Source organism: Nothobranchius furzeri, chromosome 16, assembly GCF_043380555.1.
Source record: "Nothobranchius furzeri strain GRZ-AD chromosome 16, NfurGRZ-RIMD1, whole genome shotgun sequence".
NCBI lineage: Eukaryota > Metazoa > Chordata > Actinopteri > Cyprinodontiformes > Nothobranchiidae > Nothobranchius > Nothobranchius furzeri.
In genome coordinates, this window is record NC_091756.1 from 62531001 (window position 1) to 62553941 (window position 22941).

Sequence of the window (22941 nt, forward strand, 5' to 3'; positions counted from 1 at the left end):
TAGTTTATATATTTTTCTGTTTTATGAAAAGTCTGTATTTAAAATGCTGTATAGTAGATAATTGCCATCTTCATTGATTGGGTTTAGGCCAAAGTCAGATTTAGAAAATGATTGGACTGTGCTTTCTGGTCGGATCATTTTGTTAGCTGTAAACCTGCAGAACTTAGCTGACATTTTTGATGAAGATTCTTTTTAAAAGTTTGTATTATACTTTACTGGATGTCTTTATATATAGAAGCTGTTTCATACCCAATATATATTTTTATATTTTGTACTTCTAAGAACAAAATGACTAGATGTCTAATCTGAGCCTGCAGTGTCCATCTTGGTAAAGCATGTTAGATTTAGTCACTATAACATTGGGACATTGTTTTATGCTGACAGAGACGGATGATCTGGTCATCAGGGTGAAGGGAAGCATTCTTTTCCTCTTTTTAAGCACAGCATTTTCTTTTTTCATAGCCATATATGTCACTAGCTGTTTGAAGCTGCTCGTGTGGTTGCTGCAGATTTGTAAAAATCTGCTCATCTTTAGCTGCTGTCTTTAGTAACGTGAACACACATTGTTTGTGTTGTATACCTGTTCTGTTTTTTCCATCCCCAGAAAAGTGAATTATGAATTTTCTCAAGGAGTTTCAGTGCTAAAACTGTTCACTGCCGTCAAGCCAGCCCTCGTTCGGAAACAAGTGTCAAGCCAGCCCTCCTTCGATTTTTACGGGCGCAACTACAAGAGCAATTTCGGTGTCCTCATTCGAGAGTGTCTTTCAAAAATAAAAGCGCTCTTCTAGGATGTGTGTCTGAACGTGCTAATGAACACTTTTTCTGTATGTGTTAAATTTTGTCTAAGACAAAACTGCATTTTTAATGATTTTATCTATTAAAAGAATACTTTTAAGAAAAAGAATGAAAACGATTAAAAAAAATTCTGTAACATTGTGTGCAAGATAAAACTACATTGTTAATGATTTTATCTATTTTAAAAATACATTTAATTAAAAGAACGAACACAATTTAAACGTTTTTGTGTGAAAATTTGTGTGCAAGATAAAACTGCGTTTTTAATTATTATATTTATTTAAAAATACTTTAAAAGAATAAACACAATTTAAACGTAATTTTTTTATTAAATTGTGGGCAACATAAAACAGATTGAGTGCCATATCCTCCCCAAAGTTCATAAAGATCTGATGTGGTATTTCAAAATAATGTATCAAAAGTTGGCTCTAAAAGCAATTTTGACTATTCAATGGTTAATTTCTCAAAAACTGATTGCACAACATCATTCCACATCACTCCTAAAGTACACATAAAGCTCTACATCCTCCCCGACTTTCATAAAGATCTGATATGGCACTTCAAAATAAAGTGCAATCAAAGTTGTCAATAATGACAATTTTCACCATATTCAATGGTTTCTTTCTCAAAAACTGATTGTGCAACATCATTCCACATCACTCCTAACGTACACATTGAGTACTACATCCTCTCCAACTTTCATAAAGATCTGATGTGGCATTTCAAAATAAAGTGCAATCAAATTGGTCAATAATGACAATTTTTCACCATATTCAATGGCTCTCCAAAACGGTCTGATTGCACAACATCATTCCACATCAATCCTTAAGTACACACCGAGTACTACATCCTCCCCTACTTTCATGAAGATCTGATGTGGCATGTCAAAATAAAGTGCAATCAAATTGGTCAATAATGACAATTTTCACAATATTCAATGGTTTCTTTCTCAACAACTGTCTGATTGCGTAACATCATTCCACATCAGTCCTAAAGTACACATTGAGTACTACACCCCCCCCCCCCTATTTTCATAAAGATCTGATGTGGCATTTCAAAATAAAGTGCAATCAAAGTTGTCAATAATAACAACAATTTTCACCTTATTCAATGGTTTCTTTCTCAAAAACTGTCTGATTGTGCAACATCATTCCACATCAGTCCTACATTACACATTGAGTACCATATTCTCCCCCATTTTCATTAAGATCTGATGAGGCATTTCAAAATAAAGTGCAAAGTTCTCAATAATGACAATTTTCACCATATTCAATGGTTTCTTTCTCAATAACTGTATGATTGCGCAACATAATTCTACATCACTCCTAAAGTTCACATCTAGTACTACATCCTCCCCGACTTTCATAAAGATCTGTTGTGGTATTTCAAAATAAAGTGCAATCGAAGTTTTCAACAATGACAATTTTCAGCATATTCAATGGTTTCTTTCTCAAAAACTGTCTGATTGTGCAGCATCTTTCCACATCAGTCATAAAGTACACATCGAGAACTACATAAGCCCCCATTTTCATAAAAATCTGATGTGGTATTTCAAAATAAAGTACAATCAAAGTTCTCAATAATGACAATTTTCACCATATTCAATGGTTTCTTTCTCAAAAACTGTCTGATTCCGCGACATCTATTCTACCTCAGTCTTAAAGTACACATCGAGTACTAAATCCTCTCCGAATTTCAAAAGAATCTAATGTGGCATTTCAAAATAAACTGTGATCAAAGTTGGCCATAAAAACAATTTGGTCTATTCATTGGTTAGGTTAGACCTCACGATTAATGTGTATATATGTCGATAGTTCAGACACACATCTTAGAAGTGCGCTTTTATTTTGAAAGACACTCTTGTAGTTGCGCCCGTAAAAAGCCAATGAGGGCTGGCTTGACACCATGCTTGACACTCGTTTCCGAACGAGGGCTGGCTTTTTACCGTCATTTTAAATAAAACCACCAGCTAAATTTAGACCAATGTGATTTTTAAAGCAATGTAATGAACCCACTATTGTTTTGTAGGGTTGATAACAAGAAGATGAACTTCATGTGATTAGTCCTTTGAAGTTTTTGATTTGCTGCTCTAACTTCTAAAAATGCATCTCAGCTACGGTTTCAAACCCATTAAAATCTACAGGATCTTACATTTTCCTGTCTATCCGGGTTTGTTTTAGGTTTTGCGTTTGGTAGTAATTTGTTGAAGAAATCCACGTTAACCGGTGAGGTTTAGGACCCGGAGGAACGAGCGGTACAATAGAGCTCTTGTGGCGTGTTGGTGGGTGGGCTGCTAGGGTTAGAGATTCCCACTGTGTGCTGGGATTCAAACTCGTTTTAATCTAAAGCTGGGACCACGGCCCATAAACCTGGATGTCTCTGCGGTCTGTATGACCCATTGTGTTTGGAACCAAGCGGAAAGCGAACATGAACTGAAGGTAACGCGGGAGGAATGTGAACAATATGCGCGTGTGTTCAGTGTGCCAGGATGGTTATTCAGGCCACAGGGCCTGGTCCTTTTCAGCTATCCCAGGAACATGTATGTCCCTCCACCCTACAAATCGCAATACCATTGTGTTAACTCTTGTATTGTAGCATTTAGTTATCTTCTTTTGAGAACTAAAAATGGCTGAGCTCAAAAATATTCTCTTTAATAGCTGTAGGAAGTGACATCTTTGTACGGTGGTGGCGCCATGTTTGATTTCCTCGCCTGCCTGCCGAGGGCCTGTGAGTGTTTGGCGCCAAGACTTCCCCCCAGACAAAACTAGCGTTACTTAAAGCTTGAGTACTTTGCCTGTTGGACTTGTAGCTCCATGAATCCGCCTGCGACTAAATGCATGGCATTTAGAACAACGCAGTGGTGTTATGAGAGAGAGAAGTAAACGTAGTGGAAACGATTTAATCGCTGTTTCTGATGTCACATCCGTACCGTAGCAAGCAAGCTGGAGTATTTTACTGGTGTTGTAGCGAAAAATGCACCCCTCTCGCAGCGTCTCCCCTGCCAGGGATTTGTGACTGTTATTAACAGTTTGGTGACTTTATCTCGTTCCTGCCTGAACAGCTTGCCTTTAAAACCACTCCCTATACACAACAAGTCTATATATCACAACAAAAAGTCAAATGTGTCCATGTTTTATGCTGGAGCAATAGTGGCACCCCATTAATCATTACTCCTGGCTTTGTTTCAAACAAAAACCTTCACTTCTGCTACAGGGGTTCTTTCTGCCTATGTTACCAGCTCAGTTAGCTGGTTCTACTGTGACATTGCCATCAGCTAACACAAAAATGTCCCTAACAAACCTTTAGGTCATAGTAGCTGAGAGGCATCCACGATACACTGCTCATTTTACTTTTGTATTCTTTGAATGAAAAATTCCAAACGGTGGTTATGTTATAGAGTTGACATTTAATACATGAAATACTTATTTGGACTAACAAATGCAAAAAAAAAAAAAAGATGTAGTTTGAAGCCTAATTCTCGTAACTTTTGTTTTTGTACCAGATGTTTGTAACACAAACATATATTGTGTGTCTGCTCTGTCTTCTCAATCCCCAGTGAGTTGTGGCCGATGGCTGCTTATACTGAGCCTGGGACATCAGTATCTCAATAGATAGAGCGGGTTGTCCAGTAATCTGAAGGTTGCAGGTTCAATCCCGGCTCCTACCAGAGAATGCTGCTGTTGTGTCCTTGGGCTAGACACTTAACCTAGCTTGCCTACTGGTGGTTGTTGGAGGGACCAGTGGTGCCAGTGTATGGCAGGCACTTGGCTTAATGAACTGACCTGTATAGGAATGTTTACTTTGAAGTGTCTTGAGACGACTCATGTCATGATTTGGTGCTGTATAAATGATCTCAGTTTAATTGAATATATGTACATGGTAGGGCTGGATGATATAGAAAAAAAGGAAATCAATAAAAAAAATTTATATTGATCGATATTGATAATTATGAAAAAAATATTAAAACAATTGTAGAAAATATATTTTACGTGAAGCCCTGGCCATTTTCTTCTTGGTATTTTTATTTTTCTCCACCTCTTCTGGCTGAGACATCTTGCTGCGGCTGCCTCATGCTCTGTTTTGGCTTGAGAAGGGGAGGGCCCGGTGCCTGAGTCTGTGGTTTTGATTGGTTAGGAGTAAGTAGTTAGTCTAATATGCTGCTACCCGATGGGTATAATGAAAAAAGGAAACTTTTTATCGAAGTTTTATCGACCTATTTATTTTTTTCTTATCGCATCACACGTCAATCGATAGACATATTGAACTATTGATTTATCGTTCAGCCCTAGTACATGGTATGCTTAAGATTTCATGGTAAAAAGAAGTTGTGGTTAGCGAAGCACCAATAACAAAATCCTAGTAATTGGACTCTGCCAATATCAGGGTGATTGGCTAAAATTTTAATGACCCTCCGGTCTGTGAATGTCACTTTGCTAAGCAGTGATTAAAAAAAAATCTTTCTCTGTTAATTCACCATCAGTAAAAATCCGTAGGGCAAGAATTAGTCATTTGCGTCAGCTTTCACCAACCAGGATTGGTGCATCTCCTCGTTGCTTTGTCTTTAAGCTTTAGTGTACTAAAAAAAAAATAATATTAAAAAATTACATTTAGTTGCCTAATATTTAAATAATTCTCATTGAAAGCCCATTCACAGCCTTACTCATTGGAAGTTCGCTCATGAGATCATTTTATTCTATGACTAAACACTGAATGTTTACAATCAGTAATCAATTTCCCTCTGGGATTAATAAAGTATTTTTGAATTTGAATTGAATCCCATATGTGTCGACCAGCAGCGGTTTTGGTGTTTTAGATCTCCTGGGCCATTTTGTTGCAGAGGTGGAGCATAAACAGCCATTACGTTGGTGGGAATCAGTCGATTAGGCGTTCTTCTCTGGATTCTATGTTTTACTTTACTCTGGCAGATACAGGACCTGGCCGTGTGCCTCCTCCTCCTCCTGCTGCTGCCCCTCCTGCCCTCATGGGGAATGTGAGGCATGTCCTGTCTGTTAAAGCAGCTCACTGTATGTGGGGCTACTCTGGGTCTGAGTCCCTCAGCATTTTGAAACCATAATGAGTTTACCCGTGGTCCTGTGGGCTGAAGGTAAACACCGCTGGCTCGTGGTGTTGTCTCTTTTTCACTTCCATTCATCTGAATTACGGCTGTTGCCCAAATTATGTTAGATTATTGAGAGTAATTCGGGGAGTGTTTTTTTCTCTTTATATTTTAGTAAATGTCATGAAGAGGCAATAAATCTTCATCCTGATGCAAAGTATGATGACAGAATAGATCCTTGTTTTGTATTAAAGCTATTTAACTGACTCACTTGTATTTTTCTTTTGCAGAGTTACAACAAGGTGGTTTATTATTCGTCAGAATTCATTAGAATGAGGTTTATGGTGAGTAACGTTTTGTGATGGTTACCGTTGGAATGAAAAGGCCTCCTGTAATAATTCCATTTTCTTTAGGACTTATCAGGATGAAACGTCTCAGGTCGTCCAGCAGCAGTGACAGCTCAGACAATGAGAGTGAGTCGCTGCAGGGACTGAAACTACATCTGACAGCTTCTTTTCACTTACAGTTTGTTTTCTGTCAGGTCCTTCTACCTCCTTCTGCTCATTTAACAAGTATTGCAGCAAACCTGGAACCCCCGCCTCGAACCCAAAGAAGCCGGCTGAAGTAAGATTGGTTTTTGTTTTAGTTTACTGTGTGTTAATAAAGTCAGGACCAAAGGGTTAACAGTCTGTGTTTCTGGTTTTGGCTCACTTCCACAGGTGTTCAGAAAAGACCTGATAAGTGCTATGAAGATACCCGATTCCCACCATGTCTCCCCAGAGGACTTCTACCTTCTTGCAGACACCTGGAAGCAGGAGTGGGAGAAGGGTGTCCAGGTGCCAGCGAGCCCAGAAACCATCCCAGATCCATCAGTCAGGTATGCCCGTCTCATAGCCAGAGACCTTGCCATGGATAGACTGATGTAAAACATCTTCTTTACAGCCTAAAAATACACTGTTGATTCCAAAAGATTGGTTTTGTGTCTTTTTTGTTAGGGTTATAGCAGAAAAGTCCAAAGAAGTGCTTTACACCCACCAGAGGAAGTACATCCAGTGTTCGAGCCTGGAATCAACAGAACCCGGATATGTTAACATCAAAGAGCTGGCAGAGGCCATGTGTCGCTACGATCTGGATGACATGGACCTGTACTGGCTGCAAGCACTCAATCTTGAGCTTCACCGCATGGGTACGAGGTGCATGGTGTAGAGCAGAGGCCCTTGGCTCCGCAGTAGGGCTGAACAATCTATCATTCTCCGATGGAAATTGCGGTTTTAAGTGATCGACAAAGCAGGCTGCTTTGTCGATCACTTAAAACCGCAAAAACAAAAAAAAATTAAAATAAAAAGCTGCTTTAAGCAGCATATAGATATATGTATATATTACTAGTGTTCCTGACTGACCCAGGATGTGTTTTAGACATCCGGGGATTTCCTCTGGTTTTAAAAGTGTTACGGTGGCAGTAGTGAGTAGGGATGGGGCCAGGGAGAGCCGGGGTAACGTTTTGGGCAGACAGAGCTACACACGTGGTAGTTTTTTGTTTTTGTTTGTGTGTTTCGTAGCGCTGCTACAGCCAATATTATTAATCACTGGTTGTCTGTCTCTCTGGCTCATTTTCTGTTGCTTACTCGGCACCTTCCATTTCTTAATATGTTTAATTATAAAGTTTTCTTTTTCTCAAAGTGGTTGTCCTCCGTCCTCCAGGGGAAGCACCCTTAGATGAGCTGACGATGGAGCGAGCCATGGAGGCTCTGGAGAGGCATTGCCATGACAACATGAAGCACGCCATTGAAACAGTGGAAGGCCTGGGCATTGAGTACGACGAGGATGTCATCTGCGATGTGTGCCGCTCTCCGGACAGTGAGGAAGGGAACGACATGGTGTTCTGTGACAAGTGCAACATCTGCGTACACCAGGTAGGCTCCACCTGTCTGCATTTCTCAGCTTTCAGAATAAACTTTGGCTTACGTTTCCATCATTTCAGCATGTTTTGTGTTAATATGAAATCAATAATCAGTTCCACTCTTATTTATTTATTTTTCTCCAGGCTTGTTACGGAATCGTGAAGGTGCCTGTTGGAAACTGGCTTTGTAGGACGTGTGTCCTCAGCATCGACCCTCAGTGCCTTCTGTGTCCCAAGAAGGGTGGTGCCATGAAGGCCACACGTGCTGGTACCAAGTGGGCTCATGTGAGCTGTGCACTGTGGATACCAGAGGTCTTTACCACCCCCCGTTGCTCCTCAACTCCCTACATCAGGAGGACTTTATAACACTCATCCTGCTCTTCTGTTTCTGTTGTGTAGGTGAGCATCGCGTGTCCCGAGCGAATGGAGCCCATTACTAAAGTCTCCCACATCCCACCCAGCCGCTGGTCTCTCATCTGCAGTCTGTGTAAACTCAAGACCGGCGCGTGTATTCAGGTGGGCGTGGAATCCAAGGATAAGCACACTAATGTTAACAGTCACCTTCCTGCTATCTGTTACTTACTGTAGTCTGGCTCCAGGTTATTTTATTCACTAGTGTCCTTGGATTATGATGCACACCTTGGTATTCGTGTCTTTAATTCCTTTCTGTGTGTTTTTTCTAAAAACCAAACTTCTGGATAATTCTCAGTTACACATAATCATAATCCCCTTTAGATTTTAAAGTGAGATTACCAAATCAAACTGTTGATATCAGGTAGAAAGTCACACTTCTCAGGCACTTTGTGAATTAGGAAGAGAATTAATGTGGTAATCTGTGGCTACCCCCATCTCTGCTGTATATTAGTTTCCTGGCCTTATCGTGTCTTTCCAGCACCTCCAAGCTGTTTTTCACAGGAGTCTGTTGGTCTTCTGGACTTTGTCATGACCTTGACGTCTTTGTTTTCCAACACATTTCCTACTTACACGAGAGTGAATCTCTATCAGTAATCATGCTTAGAGCTGAAATAATTCATCAGTGACTTGAATCACTGATATAAAACAAAACATGAGTGTTTCTTTGAATCGACGTGGCAGCAGACTGTTCAGAAATCACATTAGGAAACTGTTAGACAACATGCTGACACCACAAATTAACTAATACCTTTGTTGTTGAGTCACATTACGCAAAATTAAATGCAGTATATACACACGTGTATATTTCACGCATAGGATCAATTTTACCCATTGTGGTATTTACCATTTTGCACTTGTGCAAAGAAATGTTCCTGAATATAAGAGCAGCTCTGACCATGTGTAAGAGCAGCATCTAGTGGTAGAACGCAGGACCTGCAACCTTAAGCCCAGAACACACCAGACGCGGAAGCGCGACGATGTGCTGTGAAGCGCCGTGGAACGACGAGCGCTTCTACTTGCCAAATCCGACCCCTTATCCATAAATTATCCTATTTCATTGGAGCAACATGTAACATCAATAACTCCCCACCCCGTCTCTGCCCAACATCCGACTACTGACACGTTTCTGATTAAATCAGAAACGTGTCAGTAGTCGATAAAGGAATACTGTTTTAATCTGATTGATACGGTGTTCCTTCAACACTTAATTGATCTCTACCTTGGAGCCAAGTACTTGCAGTATATTAGGGATGGAAAGCTGTTAAGTGCAGAATGTGTCAAATTATCCAAACAGTGCAGCAACAGACACGGTACCATACGCTGACTCAGTATTATATTAAGGCCACAAGTCTTGGGTACAAGCATAAAGCCTCAGTGGGAAGAGATTAGAAACAGGAAAGAATATTATTTCCCCTTGTATGTTTGAGGGCCTGGAGGGTCACTATCCAGCGTGTTTTGTTTGTTTCTCTGCTCCAACATTCCTGATTTAGGCCCTGTCCACACGTAGCCGGGGATCTGCCAAAACGTAGATATTTTTCTACATTTTGGCCTGTCATCCACACGAAAACGGAGTTTTTTCACACGAAAACGGATCTTTTTAAAAACTCCGGCCAAAGTGAAGATCTGCGTTTTCTCCGTTTTGGGTGTCTGCGTGTGGACGGACAAAACCGGAGTTTTAAGGTCCGCAACGTCACTTTCCGCGACAGAAAAATGCTGACATCACGTGTGCGACCTGTGTTTACACTAGCCGACAGCATGGATGCCCTCAGAGCTGCGCTCGCTTTATCAATCGTCCAATCGCTTTCTGCTCGTTTGTTTTTGCAAGCGGAATTACTGCTCCTTGTGGAAGACCACAGACGAAGGACGAGGTTAAGAACGGGGGAAGTACTGCCACCTACAGGTCTGGCATGTCCTTAACAACGTATTTATCCGGGTACGTGTGGACAGAGTTTGTTTTTAAAACGCGTTGGTGTGATGCAAGTTTTTGTAGGGGCGGATATTCGTTTTAAAAAAAACCCGGCTACGTGTGCACTCGGCCTAAGTGTTTCTTCAGGCTCTGCAGAAGCCTGTTAATCACCTGCTGATTGAAATCAGGTGTGTTGAAGCAGGGTTAAAAATAAAACCTGAGTTTGTTCCATCACAACTGGATTCTTGTAGTTCAGTCTGTGCGGGTTTGTCTCAGGCTGACTTACACATTCCAGCTGGTGGGAGCACACATCCCCCATATTAGATGATTTGCAGTGGATGTCAGTGAAGCACTCTATAGCTATGAAGGTACTGGTCTTAGTATTTGAGGCTTTGGCAGGGACTGCACCATCCCAAATGACTGAACTGTTAATAAAGTACGTGCCCTGCACTCCTCCGATAAGCACATGCTGGTTGTCCCCATTTGTGATTTTAGCAGTGAAATTGTGAAACCAACTTCCGTTTGAGGTTGAAAGCTCAACTATAGTATGGAACGCTAAAGCCACGGTAACTTGCCGTCGTAGGACAAACTAACCTGCGTTAGATGCTTTTGTTTTGGTAGACCTGTGGGCACTCACCTGGTCTACTTTTTACTATATTTCGTGGACTAGTTGACGTGCCACTGTACCACAGCTCGGTTTATCGTTCTTTTATTATTTGGTCGTTTTTGGACTGTGTCTAGTACTTAGAAACATCCTGATTAGTGGTGGTAAAGCACTTTTAAGGTTACATGAATGAAAATGAAAGTGCATGCCGGGCCTCCAGGACCAGGATTGAGAACCACTGAGAAAATACATTTTTCAAAAGTTATCAGGAGTTGCTGGACTTCAGTGTTCCCAGTTAAAAGGACCTGGAGCCTCATTCATCATTCGTACTTAAACACAAATCTGCGTAGGAACAAACTTACGCACGGTGTGGTATTCATCATTTTGTACTCGTGCATAGAAATGTTCCTAATCATAAGAAATCCTCGGACCGTGCACACACATAGCATCTAGGTAGAACGAGGGAACCGCAACACTGAAGGTCTCAATCATCCACAAAATATTTTACCATTAAATTATTATTTCGATGGAAAACAGCTGTCACATAATTGTTGAGTCTGACATTGTAGAGTGGATTTTGTGTTTTTACAACCACAACTTTTACTCTTCCCATTTTTACGATGTTTTTAATCGTTTTTAATTAATATATTTTATTTTAGTTCTTGTGAAGCGCCTCGGGATTTTGCTTGAGATGTGCTAGATTAAAGATTGTTTCTTATTAATATTATTAAGGATTTGTCAGTGTGTGCTCTCTACAGTAAATGTGTTTCTGTGAGTGCTCTGGAAGGAGCTCCTTCTGAAGCTATGCTGTGATTTGGGACCGTTTGTGGAGTGACAGACAAACCGTCTGAATCCGATACCAGTCCATTATCTATGTTACAACAAGAACCACCGCAGAATCTCTGCTGCCCTGTCATACACGCGTTGTCAAGGTCACCAGCCTGAATGACAGCTCAGAAGAGGCTGCGCTCAGACATGTCCAAATAAAACTCATTCTAAACAGAACAACGCCTTAAAGTTTTGTGTTTTCATATATTTATATTTTAAAGACTTTTCCATGAAAACGATGCGCTAACAGCGACCAAAGTCTTACTAAATAACCTAAGAATTAAAAAGATCCATACTGTTGGACAAAAAATATTACCCACAAGTCCAGTAGCAACAAAGCCAGGTCACCATCAGTCTGTAATTTCATAGCCTCCTTCAGCTTCCTCAAACTAGTGAAGGACACACCGATATTCACTCTGGCTTTAGCTCTTTGCTTTACCTCCAAACACCATTCCCTTACTTTTACTTCCAGGTTCTACCATGAGGCTAACAAAAAAGCAAACTTTTTCTACTTCTTGTGTTTTTATTGACAGTCGGCAAACTGAAAAAGCTAACTGCTAGCTTTTTATTAGCTAACCACACAGAAAATAGCTAACAGCTGTTAAGCAGGTAAAGGGCGCCCCCTGGGGCAACTTCCCGCTCCATCAAACGATGAAGTGCTGTTTTTGGTGAGCAGAGGGCTGCAGAGTGTTGAAGCATGTGAAGTTGGTAAAGATGCTACCGCTCAACTCCACTTTTTAAAGAATTGGTTAAAGTGTAAAAAACTGTGTTGTGTCGCTTTAAAAGGCCCAAATGAGTTAATTTAGACAGACCAGAGTTCTGGGTGTTCTCTCATTCAGCTTCACAGAGACAGATCACTTTCCTGCCACCAACAATGTGTGTGTGTGTGTCAACTCTGCCCACAGTGTTCAGTGAAGAACTGCACTATTCCCTTCCACGTGACGTGTGCCTTTGAGCACAGCCTGGAGATGAAGACCATCCTGGACGAAGGGGATGAAGTCAAGTTCAAGTCTTTCTGCCTCAAACACAGCAAGTCCAAGTCTGGGGAGGCTGGCCTGAGTCCGGCTCGTTGTAAACCCCCCGGAGAGGCGGCTAAGGTGGGTCTGAGAGCCCAGAGACTGCAGGAGCTGGAGGAAGAGTTTTACACTCTGATCCGAATGGAGGCGATTGGGAAGGAGCTTGGTCTCTCAGAGCGCCTGGTGGACTTTATTTATCAGTACTGGAAGCTGAAGAGGAAATCCAGCTTTAATAAAGCACTGCTGCCCCCTAAAGAGGAGGAGGAGAACATGGTGCTGCAGCCTCAGGAGGACAGCATCCACACACGCATGCGGATGTTCATGCACCTGCGTCAGGATTTGGAACGGGTGGGTGTTTTCTTTTTTCCACTGCAGTGATGAGAGCCTTACTGCTGAGTCTCTGTGTCAGCCTCAAGACCAAAAGAGGGTTTCTGAGAGGCACAGGACTCGTTAAACACGTTCATTTATCAGATACACAATAAGACTTTCTTGATCATTTATAAAGCAGTCTTTGTTCATTAGGGGGCTTTACAGCAAACTAAAACAAAACAAGAGAGAGAAAACTGCAATTACAAAATGATGAGCTAGAACAACATTAAGGGGATTACAAAAGGTGCTCTAGAAATAATCTTGTGTTACACGTTTCCAAGCAAGAAAACAGGAGGTCGAATGCAGCCATCGAAATAAGATTCAGTTGGATTTGTGTTTGACGCAAAATTAAATGTAACACTTTACAATAATGGGTTACAGTATATTCATTTCTCTTTTGCAGGTGAGGAATTTGTGTTACATGGTGAGTCGGCGGGAAAAGCTGAAGCTGTTGCAGAGTAAATCTCAGGAGCAGATGTTCAACCTGCACGTGAAGCTCCTGAACCAAGAATTGTCTGCTGGTGAGCGCACGTGTAAAATGTTAAAGTACAAGTAACTTTAAGTCTAGCCACTGGATCTTAAAGGAGAATCAAGGATTCAAAACGTCATTGGGGTGTCTCATTTAGCACATGGAAAAGCTTCTGCTGTCTCTGGCCTGCTTTCATATGTAGATTACTAATGTTGTGTTGGCCGCTAAGAAATGGTCCATTCTGAGAAAAGCTAGTTTAACACGCCATAAACAAGACCGTCTCTTTGTATTTGCATGTCCCAACCCACCTCACCGTCAGCTGATATATTTTTATATATATCAGCGCCTGCCAATATACGTCTTTAGTAGAGCTGATTAAAAGTTAGGCACACATGTGGGCACTGCAGTGCTGCTGGCAACTTGTATTTAAATGAAAATTTATGTTCTTGAAAAACACCTGATTAATAAGTGCTTGAAAACTAGGGCTGCACGATATTAGGAAAACCTACGATATTCGATAACGGTGCTTAATATTGCGATATCGATATTACTCACGATAAATGAACAAATACTAAAGTATGCAGTGTTGATGTCGTCTGGCGTGTGACGTCTGCTCTGGGTTCAAAGCAAACAACAACTAATGCATGAATTTCATTACAACATAACATTTTTATTGCAAAAACATGCAGCTACACCTGCTACTGTATTAGCAGCTGCTTCTGCTACTGTATTAGCAGCCGCACCTGCTACTGTATTAGCAGCCGCACCTGCTACTGTATTAGCAGCCGCACCTGCTACTGTATTAGCAGCCGCACCTGCTACTGTATTAACAGCCGCACCTGCTACTGTATTAGCAGCTGTACCTGCTACTGTATTAGCAGCAGCACCTGCTACTGTATTAGCAGCTGCACCTGCTGCTGTATTAGCAGCTGCTCCTGCTGCTGTATTAGCAGCTGCTTCTGCTACTGTATTAGCAGAAGCACCTGCTACTGTATTAGCAGCTGCACCTGCTACTGTATTAGCAGCTGCACCTGCTACTGTATTAGCAGCCGCACCTGCTACTGTATTAGCAGCAGCACCTGCTACTGTATTAGCAGCTGCACCCGCTGCTGTATTAGCAGCTGCACCCGCTGCTGTATTAGCAGCAGCACCCGCTACTGTATTAGCAGCTGCACCCGCTACTGTATTAGCAGCTGCACCCGCTACTGTATTAGCAGCTGCACCTGCTACTGTATTAGCAGCCGCACCCGCTGCTGTATTAGCAGCAACACCTGCTACTGTATTAGCAGCCGCACCTGCTACTGTATTAGCGGCTGCACCCGCTGCTGCATTAGCAGCCGCACCCGCTACTGTATTAGCAGCCGCACCTGCTACTGTATTAGCAGCCGCACCTGCTACTGTATTAGCAGCTGCACCTGCTGCTGTATTAGCAGCAGCACCTGCTACTGTATTAGCGGCTGCACCTGCTACTGTATTAGCGGCCGCACCCGCTACTGTATTAGCGGCTGCACCCGCTGCTGTATTAGCAGCTGCACCTGCTACTGTATTAGCAGCTGCACATGCTACTGTATTAGCAGCTGCACCTGCTACTGTATTAGCAGCTGCACCTGCTACTGTATTAGCAGCTGCACATGCTACTGTATTAGCAGCTGCACCTGCTACTGTATTAGCAGCTGCACCTGCTACTGTATTAGCAGCCGCACCTGCTACTGCATTAGCGGCTGCACCCGCTGCTGCATTAGCAGCTGCACCTGCTACTGTATTAGCAGCAACACCCGCTACTGTATTAGCAGCCGCACCCGCTGCTGTATTAGCAGCAAAACCTTCTACTGTATTAGCAGCCGCACCTGCTACTGTATTAGCAGCTGCACCTGCTACTGTATTAGCAGCTGCACCTGCTACTGTATTAGCAGCTGCACATGCTACTGTATTAGCAGCTGCACCTGCTACTGTATTAGCAGCTGCACCTGCTACTGTATTAGCAGCCGCACCCGCTGCTGTATTAGCAGCAACACCTGCTACTGTATTAGCAGCCGCACCTGCTACTGTATTAGCAGCCGCACCTGCTACTGTATTAGCAGCCGCACCTGCTACTGTATTAGCAGCCGCACCTGCTACTGTATTAGCAGCCGCACCTGCTACTGTATTAGCAGCTGCACCTGCTACTGTATTAGCGGCTGCACCTGCTACTGTATTAGCAGCCGCACCTGCTACTGTATTAGCAGCCGCACCTGCTACTGTATTAGCAGCCGCACCTGCTACTGTATTAGCAGCCGCACCTGCTACTGTATTAGCAGCCGCACCTGCTACTGTATTAGCAGCTGCACCTGCTACTGTATTAGCGGCTGCACCTGCTACTGTATTAGCGGCTGCACCTGCTACTGTATTAGCGGCTGCACCCGCTGCTGTATTAGCAGCTGCACCCGCTGCTGTATTAGCAGCTGCACCTGCTACTGTATTAGCAGCTGCACATGCTACTGTATTAGCAGCTGCACCTGCTACTGTATTAGCAGCCGCACCTGCTACTGCATTAGCGGCTGCACCCGCTGCTGCATTAGCAGCTGCACCTGCTACTGTATTAGCAGCCGCACCTGCTACTGTATTAGCAGCTGCACCTGCTACTGTATTAGCAGCAGCACCTGCTACTGTATTAGCAGCTGCTCCTGCTACTGTATTAGCAGCTGCACCCGCTACCGTATTAGCAGCTGCACCCGCTACTGTATTAGCAGCTGCTCCTGCTACTGTATTAGCAGCTGCACCTGCTACTGTATTAGCAGCTGCACCTGCTACTGTATTAGCAGCTGCACCTGCTACTGTATTAGCAGCTGCACCCGCTACTGTATTAGCAGCTGCACCCGCTACCGTATTAGCAGCTGCACCCGCTACCGTATTAGCAGCTGCTCCTGCTACTGTATTAGCAGCTGCACATGCTACTGTATTAGCAGCTGCACCCGCTACTGTATTAGCAGCTGCACCTGCTACTGTATTAGCAGCTGCACCCGCTACCGTATTAGCAGCTGCACCTGCTACTGTATTAGCAGCTGCTCCTGCTACTGTATTAGCAGCTGCACCTGCTACTGTATTAGCAGCAAAACAACAAACTGCATGCAGGCAGTTTCTCAGTGACTTTAAAACATCACCTCCACCATAAAACTTTTTCTGATGCTCCAAATACAGAAAAACATCCCTTACCAGGGTTTTTTGAATAAATAAAAATATCAGAAAATAAGTTTAAATGTTAAATAATAGTTAACATCACTTAAATGCAACAGCAAAGTCTCTCATTGCTACTGAGCATTTTCTCCACTTATGTGGTTATGATATAAGGCTGTTGCTGTAACTGGGAAGTGAACTGTGCTGGGCCAAACTAGGAGAATATTAAGATTTTCTGAGGGAAAGAGAAAATCAATTGTCTACCTTTCAGAAGAGGAACTGGCAAAAAAAACTACATGGAAAATATGTGAAAACGTTTGTTTTTAACCCCAAATTGAACGAGTTTACCTAGATCTTAAAAAGCAGCTCAGATGATGAAACTGCAACTATGATTCTGATAACAAGCTAACAAACTGAACTAGCTCCTCTAAGATAAGCGGCTAGCAGAGCTTCTGACTGACAGTTTATGTGCAGCAGCAAATCAACTATCCTGATTAACAAGGTTATAAAAGCTCATAAATGAAAAATCACTTTGATGTGTAGGGGAACTTTTCCAGGCCCTCTTTAGCAGGGTGGGACTGGGAGGAGAGTGCTGTAGCCTCTTAGCTGGAAGCTAACCGGAGCCTGGGGCTAACATCACCACCCGGTGGAACACTAGCAACATTGGAGGTGGGTTGGTTCACCGGCACGTGTCGGAGTCAGCCCGGTTATTATCAGCTGCTTAACGACACCGAGCGGACTCACGCTCACGTTTGAAAGCAGCGCTGATTCCAGAAACCTCAGCACAAAGTGCGTTCGTTAATCTGAGCCAGCATGACGAACAAGGGAACGACGCCGCTAATGTTCGGCTGTTGCATTCCAAAAGGGTCTACGTGGGGGGCGGGTGTATTACGTGAACGGACCCATCTGATTGGCCGCATATCATTAGGGCTTCATTTGATTGGTCAAATAATACTTCCGCGTAAAAAACAGAGCTGGTTTACAAAAAGCTGATGTATGACACGGATGGAAATGTTTGAACCAAACATTTATCGCCGTTTTTGACGTGCTTTGCGATGGGCCTATCGCACGTCCTGTTATCGCGATGACGATAATTTTTCGATATATTGTGCAGCCCTAATGTTGGTTAATTAATGTTAGTTAAAGAGAGTGACTCATGACATTGTGTTATGAAGCCTAACTGCTGTTGGAATGATCTGCGAAAGCGCTCCTTCCTGCAGAGGTGATGTATCAGTCTCTGACTGAAGGAGCTGCTCGGCGCACCCAACGACTCGGATTCAACACTTGGTTAAATTCAGAGTTCAGTAGCTGGTTCAGGTTCAGGTGCATCTACAGTTGTTATTAGGGACATTTAACACACAGATATGGCAGAAAACGTTCATGTCGGTCGATCTCTAGTCAACATCATATAAATTATAAATGTTGGTTGTGCTTATGCTAACTGCAGAAAATTGCTAGCCTCAGCTACTGCTAATGCTAGCCTAAGCTACAACTAATGTCCTTGTTGAATGAGAGGAAAACGGCAAAAAAGAATGTTGGAGCACACACGTAACATTCCTGGATGCTGATAGATCTGTAGCTTGTTTATGGAGTTATCAAGATACTGTAAACAAAGTTTATTGCTTCAGGCAACGTCATGGAGCCACTGGGATAAACTGGCCAATCAGCATGCAGCTCATTTAATATTCTTGTCCCAGGGTAGGGCTGGGCGATATGGCAAAAATAGAATATCACGATTTTTCCAATATTTTATCACAATTTCGATTTTATCACGATTTTTTTATCCATGAATAGCATAACTTCAATTGCGTATTAAAGAAGAGAAACATTGAATAAATAAACATTTATTCATATTAGGGATAATCAGCACAGTGCTAACACACTTATATTTTAAACTCACACCAGAGATGATAAAAGCCCTGAGAGAAACAATTACAAACATCAGTTTTTCTCGTTTTTCAAGTAACTTAACATAAATTAAAATCGTAAACATATTTAAAGAGCAAACATGTCAATTGCAAACGTATTGTGCAAACATGAACTTGTTCAAAATACTATGTAGCTCCCAGTTGCTCATGTAGTGGATAGTTAAGCTCAAATACGGCTCTGATGTGCGGCTGGACCAGAGATCGCTTGTGGTAGCAAATAACTGCGCATTCTGAATATTTTCTGCAACGCTCACTTTGCATTCAGCGTACATGTGTGGAATGGCGGTGCTCGAAAAATACTTGCGGCTGGAAAACTCGTAGCGCGGATCCAATGTTTTTATCATGTTCTTAAATCCCGCTCCTACTGTTCACACGGGACACAAACCCTAACCCTCTTTAACCAAGTGGTACGTCACTGCATCTGTCACGCTGTTCCACCGTCTGCTGTCTCTGTCGTAGGGAGTGAGTTTTGTGTGTTTCTGTTAGCGTTTGCTGCCTGGAAGAAGCGCTAGCCGCTGCAGCCGCAGGCTTTTTAGCTTTAGCTGCCAGCTGGCTCTCGTTGTATTGTTTGGGATGGCTTCTTTTCAAGTGATTAAACAAGTTTGTGGTGTTGCCATCACTTGCCTTGACGCTCTCCTTGTAAATGACGTTTCGCTGCTCTTTGTCATCTGGTGAAAAACCAAACCAGTTCCATATAATGGACAGGGATGGGTACCCATCACATTTAGTGAGGTGGACCCAAGCGTTAGCGTGCGTTCTTCTTTCTACCATGCTGCTCTGTTTACAACTCGCTCGCAGGGACCGACGACATAACGCTCTTGCGTATGCGCAGCTTTCTTGGCAAGTTCTCGTTATGAAGGACGGGTACCGAAACGAGGCACCGTTTGAAATGACGTGAATCGATGCTCAGTCGGTACTATAGAAAAGGCGTTCCTCTTCGGAACGAAAACCTCGTTGTCGCTCTCAGCCGCGGCCGAAGCCATGTTTGTTCACACACAGGTGAAAACAAGCGGGGCACTAATATACTACTATGACTCACTCTGATTGGTTAAGGGTCAAACAAAGGTGTGTCATTTGCCTGAGGTAAGTTCCCTTTTCATTCGGAGGCAGAAATTCAACAGCAGAGCTGTGAATCGTGATAAAAAGGTCTCTCAAAAATGACAGACCGTCAGATGTGTAGATCGTAAAACGGTCTAAAATCATCATATCGCCCAGCTCTATCCCAGGGTTTCCCTTACATAGGCGTAGCCGTGGCGGGCCGCCACGGCTGAAATCCCACCGCCGCACCTACAAGATCCCAAGTTTCTTTTTTTTATGTCTGACTTTAACCGCATCTAATACTGTATTACGGCGTGAGCGCAACGACAACTTAAGATCGATGTGTGAGCAGCCTGAGAGGTCGGGTGTTTCATCTGAACCCTTAAAACCTCCAGCAGGCTACGCTGCACTATTGACGTGTTAGCGCGCGGCGCTAACAACTTAGCGACGTGACATGTCTCGGAGAAAGCGTAAAAACACGTTGGACGCTTCTTCTGAAGCGGGAAAACAACACCTCTTCTTAAGCAGAGCACGACGTCGCCTCGGCTCGTTCACCCTCTGCCGAGCCGGACTGAGCTCGATAACTGACCCAGCACAGCCACTGGGTCGTTGGAGCTGCCCCGTGACTGCCTGATGGAAAACCAGCGGGGTTCATCCAGCTGCAGTAAATGTAGCTTCCAAATAATAAATAAGAGGTGCATTCATCTGTGTATCTCCTTCGATCCGCATTAGTGATATTTTCAGCACCAGAACAGTGAAGCAAAGAAAGATTCCTGAGTTTGTTAGTAATTTTATTTATTAGGTGCATCTGACCTGTTCTTTTTTTCTCTGAAATGAGATCAAATCAGTGGTTCTATGGGTTGTTATTCCTAGGGGAAACACTGCATGTCCTGACCAAGTGGGCGGGGCAAACTAGTCTTCATGTTAGGGCTTTATTATGGGTTTGTGTTTGGCCATTTGTCAGGGCTCCTATCCTAAAAAGTCTTGTTTCTCTCTTCCTAAAGGTCTTCCTGCTCCCTTCGCAGTGGAAAATTTGCTGTTTCGCCCTCCTCCAAGGATCACACTTAAACTGAAGATGCCCAAAGCTTCAACTCTTGGAAATGGAAACTCGAGTTCCAAATCTGGGCCGCTCTGCCCAGACAATAGTGGGAATGTCACTGAATATGCTGAAGGACTGGGCCTAGGCAAGCCTCAGCTGCGCACCTTAGGTGGCAAAGAGGAACGCTCCAATGGCAGACTGTCCTCCTCCAGCACCATGCCGTTGGGCGGCAAACCAACCGGCAAACATTTGGCTTTACAAGCAGCTCTCCACGGCCACTCCTCCAACAGTAACGGCAAGCTGAGCCAAGACCGAACATATTTGCCCAAGTCCAATGGTGTCTTAGAGAAGGGGGTGCAGAATGACAGTTCCTGCCAGACACCCAAAGACCGGGACACATCTAAAGAAGATTTAAATAAAAACAACTTTCGTAAGTCTGCCATGGAACATTTTGGCAGGTCCTTCAAAGAGGCAACCATTAACTTGGTACGGACAACAGAGGATCTGCGCGTCTCTGACAAACTGTCCCAAAAGAGCGTGCCTAAGGAGAGGCTGTGGGCCAAACCGGTATTAGAACATAAAGTAAAAAGCAGACGATCTTACCAGGATAGTGATGGATACTGTCCTGATCTGGAGCTGAGTGATTCAGAGCCGGAGACCAAAGGTCAGGGCAGGCAGCAGGCTGGGTTGTCAAAGCCACATGCTCCAAGAAAAGGGAAGCAGTCACTGGGCTCCAGACGCACCCTGCAAAGGTGACGGCTGTGGGTTTAGTTCCTCCCACTGCTTCCAGTGCATCAGGTACATCGCCTCAGCTAACAGGTGCTCTCCACCAGTCAGGCGGCAGTCACCGCACAGAAACAACGGCTTAACGGTATTTCACTAACATTAGCAGGAATAACCCAGAAGCAAACTGAGATGAACAAACGTTTGTCTCCTGAGACAGTTTATTTGTTTGTTGCAACGTTCTACACAGCTTGTTCCCACACAGTTTTGGTTCAAACTGCTGTATTTAGGGTCATTTGTTTACTGACTGGTAAATAATGTGCAACTTTGACTAAATCTTCCCCCTTTTTTTGACATTTCATTGAGGGTGTGTCCTATAATTTCAGTTTACTGGATGAAACTTTTACTTTAAACCTCAAACAGCTGCTGCACTTCTATCCCGCTGACTTGTTGCGTGGTGATGTCAGGTGCAACACGACTGCCTTTTGTAAGTGAGAGTGCCATTCAGCTCCTTCGTTGTGCTGGTTTCAGTGTGTTGGGTCTCAGAAAACGATGTAAACACTAAACACGAAGAGATCTGGAAGAAATGTCTTACATTCCAAAAGGTTTCCTTCAGTAGCGAGAGAAGGAGATGCAAACGTAAACGCTGTGTGGAAACATGATGGTCACTGCCTTTTATGTCTGGCCTCAGACCATCATGTGAACAGCCATTGTTTTTGCAGACTCTGAGTTGTGAAAACTATGAAACGAGCATCACTTTGATCATGTTCCTGTTTGTACAAATAAACAAGCCAGCACGACTGGTTCATATCGGCTCAGTGAGTTTTTATGTTGATGCAAGAACTTTTGACTTGAGACTCACTTTCGTTGTATTTTTCCTGCAAAAGTTTTGTTAGATAAAAAAAGCTGAACCTATTTATCTGAGGTTAAAACGGGAAAAGCAGAGACGAGTGTATCCTCAGCTCTCACCGTTTGAAAATAAGAGCCTTCTTGGCATCAGGATGTCTTAAAAGTTCATCAGCATCATATGTGATCCATGGCACATAAACTGGATTAGAAAACAGTTTTACAACCCTACTGACTAGCATTCTTTTTCCCCCCCATGGTGTGGAAGTATATGGGCGTGACTTAGGCTCCCTATCAGTGCATCCTTCCATTTTCGTCCACTTATCCGGAGTTGGGTCGCAGGACAGTAGCCTGAGCAGCCTCTCACCAGCCACTTGAGCCAGATCTTCTGAGGGAATCCCAAGGTGTTCCCTGGCCAGCAGAGAGACATTGTCCCTCCAACACGTCCTGGGTCTTCCTTTAGGTCTCCTCCTGGCTGGATGTGCCCGGAAAAGCTCACCAGTGAGGCGTCCATGAGATAACCGGATGCCCAAGTCACCTCAACTGGCTCTTCTCGATGTGGAGGAGCAGCGGATCTTCTCTGAGCTTCTGGATAGCCAAGCTTCTCAGCCCATCTCTAACAACTCAGACACCCTGTGGAGAAAGATCTATTTGGCCGCTTGTATCTGCAATCTCATTCTTTTGGTCACAAAGCTCATGACCATATGAGGGTAGGAAGTGGAATGTAGATCAACTAAATTAAAAGCTTTCATATTAGCTTTTAGTTCAAAGACCAATAAATACCCAACTTCATCTAATAAAAATTCTCAGAGTTTAACAGATTTTTTTAAACGTCTATTTTGTTTTAAACAGGAAAC

General features: G+C 43.3%; 1 protein-coding gene across 1 annotated transcript; it reads left to right on the forward strand.

Annotated features, from left to right (window-relative positions):
* The first annotated feature begins 3072 nt into the window (after positions 1-3072).
* Positions 3073-21494, forward strand: jade3 (jade family PHD finger 3). The gene is made up of 12 exons (XM_015975781.3): positions 3073-3233; positions 6142-6195; positions 6265-6324; positions 6393-6475; positions 6571-6728; positions 6847-7037; positions 7553-7764; positions 7896-8063; positions 8151-8267; positions 12409-12867; positions 13292-13409; positions 20481-21494. The coding sequence occupies exons 3-12, from the start codon at positions 6276-6278 to the stop codon at positions 21269-21271; spliced, it is 2346 nt and encodes a 781-aa protein (XP_015831267.1). The 5' UTR covers positions 3073-3233; positions 6142-6195; positions 6265-6275; the 3' UTR covers positions 21272-21494.
* The last annotated feature ends 1447 nt before the right edge of the window (positions 21495-22941 follow it).